General features: G+C 45.5%; 1 protein-coding gene across 1 annotated transcript; it reads left to right on the top strand.

Annotated features, from left to right (window-relative positions):
- Positions 1-12,399: 12,399 nt before the first annotated feature.
- LOC308075637 (phosphatidylcholine translocator ABCB4-like) lies at positions 12,400-16,219 on the top strand (the record flags this gene model as incomplete). Its single annotated transcript, XM_080415585.1, is given in 2 exon segments — positions 12,400-12,593; positions 12,595-16,219. Coding segments are annotated over 2 exon segments (3,819 nt in total).
- Between the last annotated feature and the right edge of the window lie 395 nt (positions 16,220-16,614).

Below are 16,614 nucleotides of genomic sequence, written 5' to 3'. Positions count from 1 at the left end.
GTTAAAATAAATACCACTATGAAATAAACAAAATCCACAATAAAATAAATAAAAAACTACAATTAAATAAATAAATACACCTCTATAGTCAAGTGATCAAGACGGATCCGTCCGATTTTTCATATTCCATCCATTCCGAATATTGTTGGCCGACAATAACCTACCAGACCTGGCGGAGACCTGTGCTCCGAGGAGCACTTTTTCTAGTTTATTTTCTATTTCATTTTATTTATTTATTTTCATCTGTCTCTCTTCTCTCCCTCACTTGTATCTCTTTCCCATTTCCATCCATGGTATAGCCTTGCCAAAGTCATTATTTTCTCACATGCTTTCCTAAACGTAGGAGAGGAATATAATCGATTCTTCACTAACTCTGGATCCAGTTCTCAATTTTACTACTGACTCCAGCTCTCTGTTAATACTCTTACCTGTGATGGGTCCAAACAGCCCTAGACTCATCATTTGTCAGGCACTTTTCCTTCTTTTCATTTTACCACTTGTCAAGGATAAACACAAGTCATGAATGAATCATTATTCATCAATCACAAGATACAAGAGACTTTATTTACCATTTGCATGAATACATAATATTCTTGTAGCACAGCTCCCAGGGTCAGCATATAACGAGATAAAGGTACAGACATGTCACAGTCTTATCTAGGTCTTATATTTCTATGTGTTCTGTTCATGTTCTACTTTTCATAGTTCTATTCATGTCTTCCCCAGATGTAGCTCATTTGTAATGCGTGCAGTAGTCTTGTTCCCCAGTCAGTCATTGTTTAGCCTCGGTAACCAGGCTTCTTTTCTGAGTCATTATTGAGTCATTGTTTGCATCATGTTTGTTTGTCTGTGATGTCTTCTCTATTCACCTGCATTAAAAGACCCAATCATGGGTTTTGAACACTGAATGCCTTGCTGTCCTGAGTTTGGGTTCTCACCACACCAGAATGTGACAAGACAACAACAAAGAACATGCATCCTAAGTAGGCTACTCCCAATACTGAACACTGTTATGTTACCAAAATAAATAAAATAAGTCATTAATATACAAAAAGTTCAGTTCAGTTCATGATTCAGTTCAGGTCAAGTTCAAGCCTTCAGCTACTAGTCAAACGTTGGTTGGGAAAGAAACGTGTGGGTGGAGATGCTCTCTGGTCCGTGGTGTCTCAGGTCTGAGTCCCTCGGCTCCCTCCACACGGAACAGAGGGTGAGCTGGGTCACTGGGTGGTGTGGATCCTTGAGGAAGCTCGGTGCTCTTCCCCTGCAGCGCTGTGTAGAGTGTGTCCATGGAAGGGAGATCAGAGCCAATGATTCTCTCTGCAGTTTTGACGACTCTTTGAAGCGATTTCCCCTCAGCTTGGGTAGTGCATAACCAAACCACACCGTGATACCGCTGGTGAGGATGCTCTCGACAAGTCCTCTTTAGGCCAGGGTGAGAAGCTGATGACTAAGTCCAGCCTTCTTCACCCTCCTAATGAAGTACAGTCGCTGCTTAGTTGTTTTTTTCTTCAAAGACTGGTTGTCACTGATGTGCAATTTCCTAAAAGGAAGGGAAATAAAACCCTTTGTTCATTTCCTCCTCCCCTCACCATCACAGCAAATGTCACAGTAGTTGGAAGTCAGCTGATTGGTTGATGTTCTGACGTTTGATGCGTGCTATCAGGTTATGTGATAGACATAAGGGAAGATGCAAGGTGGGATAGCAGGAGGGGAGCCTCTACATGGTGAGATTTGTTTCTAAACACAATCTGTTTTATTCGCACAAATAAAATGAACACACATTTTTCTATGTCCTCTCGCTCACCTTCTCCCAACTTGCCTTCCGACGAGTGGAGGGCACGGTTTGTCTTTTTTTTTTGTCAAAATTGCTTGACCAATAAAACAAATTCAATCACATCAAACTCAGTGTGCAAAGCCCTTAAGTCAGGAGGGATGACATACTGACCACAGTCCCTGCCTGTTGGAATAGACTTGCAAGCCAAAGACACACGCACATACACACACACCACCACCACCACCATCATCATTGGCAGTCATTCAGGGTCGTTTATGACTGTCCTTGTTTCTTATAGGTCTTCAGGTGGGCAAAGAGGCCGATTGTCGAGCCAAATACAGTATTTTGGTGCAGTGTGGGCACGGGTGATAGGTACTGGTTGGGTATTCGAGAGGTCACCCTGTTGGTTGTTGCCTTGTCCTCCCTGGTGGTCAGCTCAATGTGGCTCTTTTTGATGTTTACGTTGTTGTCCTTGTACCTCTTCTTTGACCTCCTGTACCTCTTCTTTGACCTCCTTGATCGGGCCAGTTATAGGTAAAAACGCAAATCAGCCTGTTATAGCGCCACCATAAGGCCGATAAAATGTAGGGTGGCATTTCTTCCTTGGCCTAGTGGCAATGTGCGTGCAAAGTTTCACGGCAATCGATTGATTATTTTCAGTGTAACAGTGGTCTGTCAATGTATTGTATGTAACACATAAAGTACATAGATTTTTCTCCTGATAGACCAGCACATACAAAGTACATACCATGCCCTGAAAACTGCTGGAAAAATCCATAGCACAGTTGGCATCCATTATAGTGTGTGTGTGTGTGTGTGTGTGTGTGTGTGTGTGTGTGTGTGTGTGTGTGTGTGTGTGTGTGTGTGTGTGTGTGTGTGTGTGTGTGTGTGTGTGTGTGTGTGTGTGTGTGTGTGTGTGTGTGTGTGTGTGTGTGTGACACCCTACTTTTAAACCATTAAAAACATGACAACGCAGGTTCATATTTAAAACCTGGGGGGGAACTGAAACAGAGAGAAAAGTTAAGTATCTTTAATTTATTAAATAAGCTGTAGAGCCCTCTAAATGCCATTAAAACAGTACAAAAGAAAAGCTAAAATCCCCAAAACAAATCAAGACGCCAACTATCTACTGTAACTAGACTAGCCTACAACAAAATGTGCAAAAGGCCGGAGGGCTGATGTGGGGAGCCAGAACCAAGAAACCTCAAGATAACGTCTACGTCCACACACCATCACCAGCGATCTGCGGAACACAAAGTAGTGCCAGAATGACCTGTTCCCAGCTACTTAATAGCTTAATAGGTAAAACAGCATGGGGCTGGTTATTACACGCCAGTCTATGCCCTGCCTCTGGGTACGCAGCACTGCCCGACACCTCCTTCAGTCACCCGCCTCACTCCCTGGCCCTCTCGGTGGCTGTAGACGCCTGGGTTGCTGGCTCCATACCGCTCAGCACCCCACTGGGTCTCCCCACAGTTGCGTCAGTTGGCGGCATTGGATCGTTGGTTGGTCGGCCATGGGGAGCTTCTCACGCCGAACATGTGTCGCAATGCGACACGTTGTGACCTTTTAGATCTGCTATTTTTGAATAAACAATGTATATACATATTTTAGTGAAAGTGGTTAAGTCTGTCTGTGGGTTTTATAAATATTGTACCAATGACAAGTACTAACAAGAGCTTGTGACAGTTTTTTTTTTTTTTTTCTGAAAAGTAACAGTTTGTACAGGACATACAGTACAAGGCTTCCAGCCGACAGTGAGGATGTGTGCTGTATGTGAGAGCTTTTAGGCACATTTGACTTTCAGCTTGTGGAGTCCAGCACACTGACAGTGATTTATTGCATCACATACATTGTGTAATGCAGTCACATAATGGTACTTACTCCTGTGTCCTATATGTCCTAGACTCTCTTCCTGTCTCGTCTGACATGTGTGAGCATGTGGCATGTGTGTGCGTGTGCTTGCGCGTGTGTGTGTGTGTGTGTGTGTGTGTGTGTGTGTGTGTGTGTGTGTGTATGTGTGTGTGTGTGTGTGTGTGTGTGTGTGTGTGTGTGTGTGTGTGTGTGTGTGTGTGTGTGTGTGTGTGTGTGTGTGTGTGTGTGTGTGTGTGTGTGTGTGTGTGTGTGTGTGCGTGCGTGCGTGCGTGCGTGCGTGTGTGCGTGCGTGCGTGCGTGCGTGTGTGTGTGCGTGTGTGTGTTTGTTCTTGTATTGCTATACTTGTGAGGGCCAAATGTGGCCAAATGTCTGTCAATTCCTCCATCCTCTCATCACTCATCTCATCCTCTCATTTCATCCTCTCATCTCATCCTCTCATCTCATCCTCTCATCTCATCCTCTCATCTCATCCTCTCATCTCCTCTCATCTCATCCTCTCATCTCATCCTCTCATCTCATCCTCTCATCTCCTCTCATCTCATCCTCTCATCTCCTCTCATCTCATCCTCTCATCTCATCATCTCATCTCATCCTCTCATCTCATCTGTACACAGCATTGTTAAATGGGAGGAACTAAAACGTGAGGAAGAGATGCATGCATGTGAGGGACGTGAGGATGGGAAAATGACCATTGAGAAAAGGCCAGTGAGTAAGTGAGTGAGTGAGTGAGTGAGTGAGTGAGTGAGTAAGTGAGTGAGTGTGTGCATGCGTATGCATGCGTGTGCCTGTGTGTGCGTGTGCGTGTGTGTGTGGAGTATGGTAGATAGACAGACCAGACAGGCAGAGACAGAGTGCTGCATCATAATTTTGAGTGATGGCTCACTTCTTTTCAAAAATTTAAAAAGAAACCATACACTGCAAGCCCTGTAGGCAGAGCTTTGCAAAAACAAAGCATGGTCCAAAGAGACCAGGCGAATACAGCCAATAATGCAGGGTTAGAAATCAGCCAAACTACAATCATAAAACCTCAAACTCCAACATAAATGGATAACCAAAGAAAAACATGACACATTATGAAAGACATAACTCTTATAACAAACCTCACTCCTGTTGGACACAGAGAGAGACGAAAAGAGACAGAGAGAGAGACATACAGACACCAATGGATACATAGCAAACTCCTCAGAGTTCAATTAACACGGAGGATTTTACTGCATAGTGAGATACAGAGCCAGAGGTGAATGAAGAAAGGCGGATAAGGAGATAGATGTACAGACTGAGAGAGACAGCAAGAATTATGAAGAAAAAGAGAGAGTGCCAAATACAGTCAATCTCCCCAGCAGGAGTTGGCCCAGACCTGCAGACCCCAGACAACTCCTGCTGTTAGAAGAACAAATCCCCAAAAAAGGCTTCAGTTTTTGAGATACCCACTCCCGAGGTAGAACAAAGCACAACTACAGTATGTATATCGTCTTCATACCTTGTTTAACCTGGTATCCTTATTTTGGGCATGTCGTATTGACTTATTATAGGTTTTAATTCATTACATTTTTTTGTTCATTTATAGTTTGAACCCATTTCAAAAAGGTTCACCACATTTCAAAAAGTTTCACCACATTTCAATAATTTAAAAAATATATTAAAACATTGATAATAGCCGATCTACAACGCAACACATGATGCCTTGTGAGCTTGTAGATCATTTTGGAATGGATGAATGTATACAAATATTTTATTGCAAAATTCGTTTATTTGGTTGATGCTCATGGATTCTCCCCAAAATATAGGCTACAAAAGGGGACAACTTCTGCCTTGTCACATGTGCTGTATCTCTGGAAATAATGACCAGAATGCCACCAAATTTGGATATTGATCTTTAAACAGCAGCGTAAGCACCAGTCAATAAAGCTGTGGCGTGGAACATTAAGTTGACAGTATATTATCACTGTGTCCGATGAGTTCCCATAAGAGATCGATGCCGAATAGATGCAGCATTGGCCGTGAGAATATGAGAATAATGTCAGCACTCTCCTCCCTAATGCCCTCCTGTAAAGTCATTAAAGCTTGCACTGTCCTGTGTTAGTACATTAATGAAGACTGTCCAAGGAGAGAGGAGAGGAGAGGAGAGGAGAGGAGAGGAGAGGAGAGGAGAGGAGAGGAGAGGAGAGGAGAGGAGAGGAGAGGAGAGGAGAGGAGAGGAATCTCTTTTACCTAAATCCACTTGAAGTATATCCATGCACTTGACCTTAATGCATCTGTACATAGTGTTTATGCATGTGTGTTGTCTCTGTCTGTGTTTGCGTATGTATGTATGTTTGCTGACAGTAGGTGTGTCGTGTGTGTGTGTGTGTGTGTGTGTGTGTGTGTGTGTGTGTGTGCGTGCGTGCGTGCGTGCGTGCGTGCGTGCGTGCGTGCGTGCGTGCGTGCGTGCGTGCGTGCGTGCGTGCGTGCGTGCGTGCGTGCGTGCGTGCGTGCGTGCGTGCGTGTGTGTGTGCGTGTATGTATGTTTGCTTAATGACCTTAATGCATCTGTACATAGTGTTTATGCATGTGTGTTGTCTCTGTCTTTGTTTGCGTGTGTATGTATGTTTGCTGACAGTAGGCGTGACGTGTCGTGTGTGTGCGTGTGCGTGTGCGTGTGCGTGTGCGTGTGTGTGTGCGTGTGCGTGTGCGTGTGCGTGTGCGTGTGCGTGTGCGTGTGCGTGTGCGCGTGTGTGTGTGTGTGTGTGTGTGTGTGTTCAATCTCTTCCATGTATTCATAGGACGTTCTAACCATAACAGCTCCTGAATCACATCAGCAGACACCATAAATCAAACCGACGGCTCTCCCCCTCAGCCCAAGAAGTGCAGATGATGTAAATACCATTCTTAACCAAAGTTGGGCTACTTCTTTGTCAAAGAAAATCTCTCATCTTTGTTTCAGTGATTTATGGCACCTCTCACCGGTCTCATGTTTATCTACCCTTTTCCTTAGATCATTTCACAACATTTCAGCCATGATTTAGCAGACACTCTTATTCAGTGATGTGTGCAACAGTAGAAAGTGATTAAATTCATATATCACCAACACCCAAATTACTATTATTTATCGGGACAGTGATGAGAGACGTGCAGAGCCTACAGTTTGGTATTTTTACTTTGCTGGGATCAGTAGTGCTAAGAAGAAGACCAGTTGTAAATATCTGTATGCATGTGTTTGCTATTTTGCTTGGGGGGTCTATATGGTTATACTGTATGCACACACATAGATATCACAATAGAAAGTACTAGCTACATCCATGTGTGTATTTCAGATCCCCTCAACAAAGGACATATTGTCATTGAAATCCCCATATGTCCATAAACTGTGTCTGCTGCTCTGCACATGTGTTAGTCCTATAAATCCGGGAGATAATGCAATTAAACTCTCAGTTTGATGGCCGGTACCAGGGGGTTCTCAAACATAAGAGAAGATGTGTCAACGTAAAAAAGCAGATTAGAAATTAGAAAGTTGTGCCCCTACACCCGATCTTTGGTAGAAGGACGTAATGTTAAACTGTATATGTTTTTTCCATAACTGCCCTACTTTGACTATGCTGAATAAAAATCATAAAAAAATAAATACAAATACAAATACAAAAAAAACAAATTAAAAGGTTTAGAAATAGCTTGTAAAAAAGATGCTACATCTGTAAGGAAAGAAAACTAAATATTTGCATAACTGAATTTAATGTCACCGCCCATTATATGATGCTCCCTCCCAGATGGGTGACTATGTGTGAATAGGCAGGCATTATGTGTGTATGCCTGCCAGGCATACAGTAGAAAGACATTACTGACACAGTGTGTGTCTCATCTGTCTGTATGCATGCATCCTTGATTGGCACACATCTCTGTGCAATCATTGTATGTATACATAACTGCCAGTTTGCTGGTGCCGCATAACATGTCATATGCATCAACTAAATTGGTTTAATTCTAGCCTGCGTGATGTACCAACACACATCCATCAGAGTATGATGTGTGAGCCACATGAGAGGAGACAGCAGCAAAGGGCCAACATAACAGGAACAGAGGCAGTATGATGAGTGTTATCCGTTCAAATCCCTCACACAAAGCTTGCTAAAGCTGGGAGGTAAATGGGAAGTACCCTGCTCTTCCAGACACTGTGGTATAGAAGTACCCTTCAACAAGGTACAAAATCGACAGCTACTCAGGGGCCAGCAATGGTAGACTCCTAGCCTGGTTCCAGACGAATCTGCCTTTGCAAAATTGCATTGCACTTTAGCCCTCGGCAGATTGTGTGTCGTGTGATATTGTCTGGCCACGCGAGGCTAGTAGACTCCAGTACTTGAGTCAAAGTATAGATTCTCAACTGTTACTCAACTACAAACGTAAGTTGTTCAGTCAAATTCGTATTTGAGTTACTGGAGTAGGCTACTTGCTTTTATAAATGCTTAAGTATTCAAAAGTACATGCTTTTAAAATAATAAAATAACAAAATATTCAAAAGCACAAATTACAAAGTACGTTTTCTTTTTAATATCATTGCATTGCTGTAGCCTATTGACATTTAGAAAATGTCCAAACTAATTTCCCAAAAAACTAATAATAATTTAAAGAAAATACTGAAAAAGCAGATCAACAGTCACACCATGAGTTTGTAGATCGGCTATTTTCATGCTTTTAAATAGAGCTTAAGTGGTTAATTCATCCTTCAGGTCCATTCCTAGAAATGTACTGTAGGAGTCAAAAGTACAATATTAAGACTAGAGTTAAGTAGCAATACTAAAATAATAAGTACTTAATTACAGTACTAAAGTAAATGTGCTTTGTTAGTGTCCACCACTGGTGGCCAGTAGGCCTACCACAAGGATGTGATTGTAATAGGCAGATATTGTTGGAATGTTAGAGTGACCATCTTATTATTAAATGGTCACACATTCATTCCCAAATATACATTCAATACATAACTGCCATAACCTCCACTTAATAATAATACCCTCCTGTTGTTGCTGGAAAGAATGTTGTTGATTTTCTTCTGAGAAAGAGAGAGAGAGAGAGAGAGAGAGAGAGAGAGAGAGAGAGAGAGAGAGAGAGAGAGAGAGAGAGAGAGAGAGAGAGAGAGAGAGAGAGAGAGAGAGAGAGAGAGAGAGAGAGAGAGTGTGTGTGTGTGTGTGTGTGTGTGTGTGTGTGTGTGTGTGTGTGTGTGTGTGTGTGTGTGTGTGTGTGTGTGTGTGTGTGTGTGTGTGTGTGTGTGTGTGTGTGTGTGTGTGTGTGTGTGTGTGTGTGTGTGTGTTTTAAATTTGCCCTGTGAAGAGAAGATTGAACAAAGGGGCTTTAATAATCTTCTTATGCAGACTATTCCTTGTTCCAGGGGGATTTTTGTGGACTGTGGTTGTGGAGTACTGGTCTGTGCACTTGAGAGTAGGCTATGATGCCAGCTGCTGATGACAAATGAATTCTGTAATAAAGGAAAGGATGTTGGGTTTCCCAGAGTATATATTGTAGAGTGCAGAATAACAGAATCGTTTACAGCAGTGGTTCTCAACCTGTGGGTCGGGACCATGATTTCAGCTATTTTCACAATATGCCTCAACTCCTACAATTCCAGGTGCTTGTCAGGGTGGGGCGTCCCCAGTTCAAAATATGATTATTTTGGGGGGTCATGGCCTGAAAAGGTTTTGATTAGATTTGTTTTATTAATGTTTTGATTGAAACATGTGAGACCACACAGCCTGATCATATCGCATTTTGAATATCAATCAGTAAAAAAACATTGTGTTCAGTAGTTTCTATCTAGTATCAACAGTTTACAAAATAACAGAAGCATTTCTTAAATAAATAATAAAGCTAAGCTAAACTTGTTTTCATTGGTGGTGGTGGGGGGGGGGGAGTTACGAATTGCCATCTGTAAGTGCTCTTTTAGAGCGGTTTTGAAGGAGAGTAAGGATTCACACTTTTTTTAAAGTACTTATTTTTTTACAAGAAAGAAGGCAGCTAAAGCAAATGCTATATGTCAAGGGCCACTGTGCCTGACATGTTATTCATCAGACAGTTGCCATTGGGCCTGCAGGCTTCATCTGTGAACCCATGTCTTCACTCATCTAACTGTTATTCCTTTGCAGGAGGAAAAAAATCTATTCCCCCCCCCCCCCCCATTGGCTTCACACATTTTTCATTGGTTCTGTCTTGTGCACATTCTCTGGGCAGAGTTGAATTCCGGGTAAGACGGTAACTTTACCTAACTCTCCGAAAAACGAAACAAACCCATTTATTCTCTCTCTACTTTCTTCATAATATCATAATTTGCAAACCTGTTTTCAGCGGAACCTGATTGGTCCAGTAGAACAGGTTCACATGAAGACCCTATCCTTGCCTTCTACCACCACCTAGTGGTTGAGGAGTGGCAGTGGTGTAAAGTAACTAAGTACATTTACTCAAGTACTGTACTTAAGTACAATTTTGAGGTATTTTTACTTTACGGGAGTATCTCTAATTTTCAGCACTTTTACTTCTACTCCACTATATCTCAGAGGCAAATATTATACTTTTACAGCACCAATTGGTGCTGGGACCGGCCAGCCCGGGTACGATTTCACTGGCGCTCCTGGAGCAAATAGTGCTGCTCTGTGGACCAACAAGACATGTGCACCACTTAAGTTTCTACGTAGTGCTGCTGGTTAAAATATTCTCCTCTTGAGTTTCGTGCACATTGCTAAAAATAACTGTTGAACTGTTTTTCATATAATTCAAAATGGTGGGGTGATCTAAAACTCAAAGGTCATAGGTCAAAGTGACACATTTGTTCCTCATAAGGAGACCATATGTCTGTGTATTGAAGTTTTATTGATGTCGGTGTTACGACCCTGGGGTCTTTGTACCCTATATGCGCATAGGAATGTAGGTCTGTGTAAGCTTATTTTCCCTGGTGTGAGGTGATCTGCGTGAGAGTGATGTGTAGCAGGTGTGTGAGCTGAGGGAGTGGCAGAGGAGTGAGTGAGTGAATGAGTGAATGATTGAGAAACTAGGCGGTGACCAGGAGGTGATTGGTCCCAGGCTGGTGTGGGAGGAGGATAAAATGCCAGCTCTTCAGGTGTTCTCCCTCTTCACTCCCATTGAAGACTGCCAGCAACCAACACCTCATATGTTGTGTGCTCTGTATTATATCCCTGAACTTAACATGATTTAAACAGCCAGGTTTTGTTAAGGGTGGGGGGTTAAAATTATTGTAATGCCATAGGCCTATTAACTACCTTTGCTGGGGACCCCCTGGAACCCCCTGGAACCCCCTCAAGGACCCCTGGGGGTTCCCGGACCCCACTTTGAGAACCAATGTCTTACAACAATCTATGTTTGCACATTGTGGTGCTGATCTGGAATCAGTTGCCTGTCTCACATGGTGAATGGATGGCAGTGGTGGAAAGTGGGGGTCCCCAGATGATTAGCTTAATGTGCAACATTATTTTCTCACTCAACAGTAAACAAACCAGCATACAGAATAAGTGTATACAGGGTATCTGCACATTTTCTAAAATTACAATTTAAGGACTTTTAAGACCTTTTTAATACCTCTAAAATGACAAATTAAAGTAAACTAATAAGACCATTATTGTGTCAAAAGTAACCAACTGTGGAGCAATAACTACCTTCCAGGGCAGGTTTTCTCAAAGTAGGTGCGCCGTTGCACCCTAGGGAGCCGTGACGCAAGTCCAGGGCCAGGGGTGCTGAGGAATACTTTGCTAATATTTGGAATTCATCAATATCACTTCAGTTTAACCACTTCACCTCACTGCGTTCTTTTTCGATCTGCTGTTCACCAAATCCGATCTACAAGCTCACAACGCGTTGAAAAAGGAAACTGATATTCTCTCAACTTTTCCCCGTGACATAATGTATCTTTGGGGGAAAGACATATATTTACGTAGCGTAATATGACATAAATGTAAGGTGCATATGATAGGCGTGTGTGGTGTGCTGTGTAGCTGTGTGTGAATCCACAGAGCTGATTGGTGGGGTAACTTCACATGTCGGAGAAGTTCCTCTTCTAGGCCGTATTCCGCTTCTTCATGTTGAAAAAGAGGTGGGGCGAGGCTCCGCCACATTTATTAACAGCCGACAATCATTATTTCACATCGTGAGCTATTCTAATCTACATGCCATCATAAAGGCAAAGAGACTTCCTTGTAGGTTTGTCTTTTTCTGTTGATGTTTATATCTATCCCCATTCAACGAGCACGTCAGACAATCTCATGTTTTGAGTCCGAAGCACTCCTATGTAAACGGTTTTCTATTTCTGTTTAATTTCTCCCGTTTTGTGTTGGTCGCGTGTTTTGATAGGTCTCCTGTTACAGTTAGCCAGTTTGATTAGAACGGTTTGGGCTGGAAAGTGGGTTAAGACTCAGTGGATCAGGAAGACCAACTGTGCGAATCGGGATGGGTAGGCATGCATGGCAACAGTTTGTATTGTGTGTGTGTGACGTCAGACAAGAGCTCTGTCAAGACTAAACGAGGTCTAGAGAGAGACAGAGAGATGCGCCAAGCAGACAGATGTATAGAGTTGTGTTTGCCCTTATGCTACTGACTTTACCTGGCCCAAGGTCAACCACAATTCTACCCCTGAAGACTGAGGATCGGAACGCCAGCCGTTTCCGATTAATAGCAGAGCTACAAGCTCACAATGCGTCGCGTCACAACGCATTGAACGGTGAATGGTGGTGAGGAAATGCAGGTGAGTTTAAAGTTCAACTTGGTGAACTGGTAGTCAGACATGGAGAACAACAAACACCAACAGAACGGAGAATTAAGTGAAATGAAAGGCAGCGATGATGAAAATAAAGGCAAGAAGAAAGAGAAGGAGGAACAGTTACCTAAGGTTGGTCCCATTGCTCTGTTCAGGTTTGCAGATGGCTTGGACATGGTGCTGATCTCACTGGGCACAATGATGGCGATGGCTCACGGAACTCGTGTTTGGAGACATGACGGACAGCTTTGTAGACCACTCCCTGAGTAGTCAACTCCAAAACTTCAGCATCCCCAACATGACCTTTCCTGTGTCTAATCAGACTGAGACTCTGGAAGACATCATGACCGGCTACGCCATCTCCTACTCCATCATGGGAGGTGGGGTGTTGATTGCAGCCTACATGCAGGTGGCGTTCTGGACGCTGGCAGCGGGCCGGCAGGTCAAGCGCCTCCGGATGCTATTCTTCCATCGCATCATGCAGCAGGACATCGGCTGGTTCGACATTAACGAGACTCACGAGCTGAACACACGCCTCACAGATGACATCTACAAGATCCAGGAGGGGATTGGGGACAAGGTGGGCATGCTCATCCAGTCTTTCACCACCTTCATCACATCCTTCATCATCGGCTTCATCAAAGGATGGAAGCTGACCCTCGTCATCCTCGCCGTCAGCCCTGTGCTGGGAATATCTGCCGCTTTATTCAGCAAGATATTGACATCCTTCACGTCTAAAGAACAGGGTGCATACGCCAAGGCCGGAGCCGTGGCTGAAGAGGTTCTCTCTGCTGTCAGGACTGTGTTTGCTTTCAGCGGCCAGGACCGCGAGATCAAGAGGTACCACAAGAACTTAGAGGATGCCAAGAAGATGGGTATAAAGAAAGCCGTCTCTTCTAACATCCTCATGGGTTTCACCTCCATGATGATCTTCCTGTCGTTAGCTCTGGCCTTCTGGTACGGCAGCACTCTCATCCTGAGTGCAGAGTACACCATCGGCAGCGTGTTAACCGTCTTCTTCGTTGTGCTGATAGGGGCGCTTTCTATCGGCCAAACGGCCCCAAACATCCAGTCTTTTGCCTGCGCCCAAGGAGCAGCACACAAAGTCTACAGCATCATCGACAACAAACCTCTCATCAACAGCTTCTCCGAAGCCGGCTTCAAACCAGACTACATCAGAGGAAACATTGAGTTCAACAACGTGGACTTCAACTACCCCTCTCGTCCTGATGTCAAAGTTCTGAACAACCTGTCTCTCACGGTGCACAGTGGTCAGACCATGGCGCTGGTTGGAAGCAGTGGTTGTGGTAAAAGCACCACAGTGCAGCTGTTGCAGCGCTTCTACGACCCACAGGAGGGCAGCGTGTCTATAGACGGCCATGACATCAGGACGTTGAACGTGCGCTACCTCAGGAAGCTGATCGGTGTGGTGAGTCAGGAGCCCATCCTGTTTGCCACCAGCATCACAGAGAACATCAAGTATGGACGTCTTGACGTCACTCAGCAGGAGATCGTCCAGGCTGCCAAGGAGGCCAACGCATACGACTTCATCATGACCCTGCCGGACAAATTTGACACTCTGGTGGGTGACAGAGGCATTCAGATGAGCGGAGGCCAGAAGCAGAGGATAGCCATCGCCAGAGTGCTGGTTCGAAACCCTAAGATCCTCCTCCTAGACGAGGCCACCTCGGCACTGGACGCAGAGAGTGAAACCATCGTACAAGCTGCTCTAGACAAGGTGAGGCAGGGTCGTACCACCATTGTGGTGGCTCATCGTCTGTCCACCATCAGGAATGCTGATGTGATCGCAGGAGTCCAGAAGGGTGAGGTGGTGGAGCAGGGGACACACAGCCAGCTGATGGAAAGAAAGGGTGTTTATCACACCCTGGTCAGCATGCAGACATTCAGCAGCGTGGAGGAAGGCAACGAAGAAGCGACGGATCAGCCAGCGGAAGAGAAGAGTCCGTCAGACGTTACTGAAATGGCCCTGTACAGTAGGATGAAATCTACCAAGGGCTCCTCCTTCATTGGCTCAGAGGGAGAGAAAGGCAAGGAGGAGGAGGACAAGGAGAAGACAGAGGAGGAGAAGGTACCAAATGTGTCTTTCCTACAGGTGTTGCGTCTCAACCTACCAGAGTGGCCGTACATCGTGGTTGGTTTGTTCTGTGCCATCATTAACGGAGCCATGCAGCCGGCCTTTGCCATCCTGTTCTCCAAGATCATTTCAGTGTTTGCAGAGCCAGACCAGGAGATTGTCAGGCAGAGATCCCTTTTCTTCTCTCTCATGTTTGTTGCCATTGGAGTTGTTTCCTTTGTCTCCATGTTTCTACAGGGTTTCTGCTTTGGGAAAGCCGGTGAGATTTTGACCATGAAGCTGAGACTGGGTGCCTTCAAAGCCATGATGAGACAGGACCTGGGATGGTTTGATGATCCTAAAAACAGTGTGGGAGCTCTGACCACCAGACTGGCCACAGACGCTGCACAGGTCCAAGGGGCTACAGGGCTGCGTATGGCGACACTGGCTCAGAACCTGGCTAACCTGGGGACCGGTGTGATAATCTCCTTCGTGTACGGCTGGGAACTGACCCTGATGATCCTGGCCATCGTTCCCCTCATGGCCCTGGCCGGAGCCGTCCAGATGAAGGAGCTGACTGGACACGCTGTCAAGGACAAGAAAGAGCTGGAGAAAGCTGGCAAGATCGCTACAGAGGCTATAGAGAACATCCGTACTGTGGCCTCTCTGGCCAGAGAGGCCAAGTTTGAGTCCCTGTACTACGAGAACCTCCTGGGTCCTTACATAAACTCTCAGAAGAAGGCCCATGTGTATGGTATAACCTTCTCCTTCTCCCAGGCCATGATCTACTTTGCGTACGCCGGCTGTTTCCGCTTCGGCGCCTGGCTGATTGAGGCGGGGAGAATGGATTTTGAAGGCGTGTACCTGGTGGTCACTGCTGTAATGTATGGAGCCATGGCGGTGGGAGAGGCCAACTCATTCACACCAAACTACTCAAAGGCCAAAGTGTCAGCCTCCCACCTCATGATGCTGATCAACAGAGAACCAGCCATAGACAACATGTCCCAGGATGGAGAGAGCCCGGAGGAGTTTGATGGTAGCGTGTGCTTTGACAGTGTTGAGTTTCATTACCCGTCGCGCCCTGGCGTGACCGTCTTGAAGGGTCTCAGCCTGCAGGTGGGCAAAGGAGAGACCCTGGCCCTGGTGGGCAGCAGCGGCTGTGGCAAGAGTACCACCATCCAACTGCTGGAGAGGTTCTATGACCCCATCCAAGGGAGAGTGCTCCTGGACCAGCAGGACGTGACCCAGCTGAACATCAAATGGTTGAGGGCCCAGATGGGCATCGTCTCCCAGGAGCCCGTCCTGTTCGACTGCAGCCTGGCCGACAACATCGCCTATGGAGACAACAGCCGCACTACTGTCACCATGGAGGAGATCCAGGCTGCCGCTAAGGCTGCTAACATCCACACCTTTATAGACGGCCTGCCACAGAAGTATGACACGCAGGCAGGGGACAAGGGGACACAACTGTCAGGAGGACAGAAGCAGCGTATCGCCATAGCCAGAGCCATCTTCCGCAACCCCAAAATACTGCTGTTGGACGAAGCTACGTCCGCACTGGACACTGAGAGCGAGAAGGTTGTTCAGGACGCTCTGGACCAGGCCCGGCAGGGCAGGACGTGCATCATTGTGGCTCACCGCCTGTCCACCATCCAGAGCGCAGACCGCATCGCTGTCTTCCAGGGCGGCCTGGTCGTTGAGCAAGGCACACATCAGCAGCTGCTGGCCAACAGGGGCGTCTACCACAACCTGGTAACTACACAGATGAGATAAAGAGAGAGAGGAGAAACTGAACTGGATTCTAACTGCACTGTCCTCACTTGTGGAACCTTGGTGACATAATAAACAATCAAACACCACAGGACAACCGGACGACACAACCAGAGCTTCCACTACACAGGGATGTAACAAGAGTCACAGGTTCAATCCCCGGCTGCAGCCACGTGTCCCTTGGCATCTGGCAACACGACTGGCTCATTTCACACAACGGAGTCGCTTATCTACAGGAACTGATCTTCAAGCTAACAGCTTATCTACAGGAACTGATCTGCAAGCTAACAGTTTAGGTGGTCATCCCGAGGCCTCTGCGAGCCCTGCGCATACGGTCCCCTATAGTCCAGGCAAATTATCTCATTTTGGACCTCAAAATCAAAGTAATTGAACTTTTG

The sequence above is a fragment of the Gymnoscopelus braueri genome (genome assembly GCF_963280865.1).
Source record: "Gymnoscopelus braueri genome assembly, chromosome: 20".
Taxonomy (NCBI): Eukaryota; Metazoa; Chordata; class Actinopteri; order Myctophiformes; family Myctophidae; genus Gymnoscopelus; species Gymnoscopelus braueri.
The sequence above is the reverse complement of the archived record's forward strand: the minus strand, read 5'-3'. Positions and strand labels throughout refer to the sequence as shown.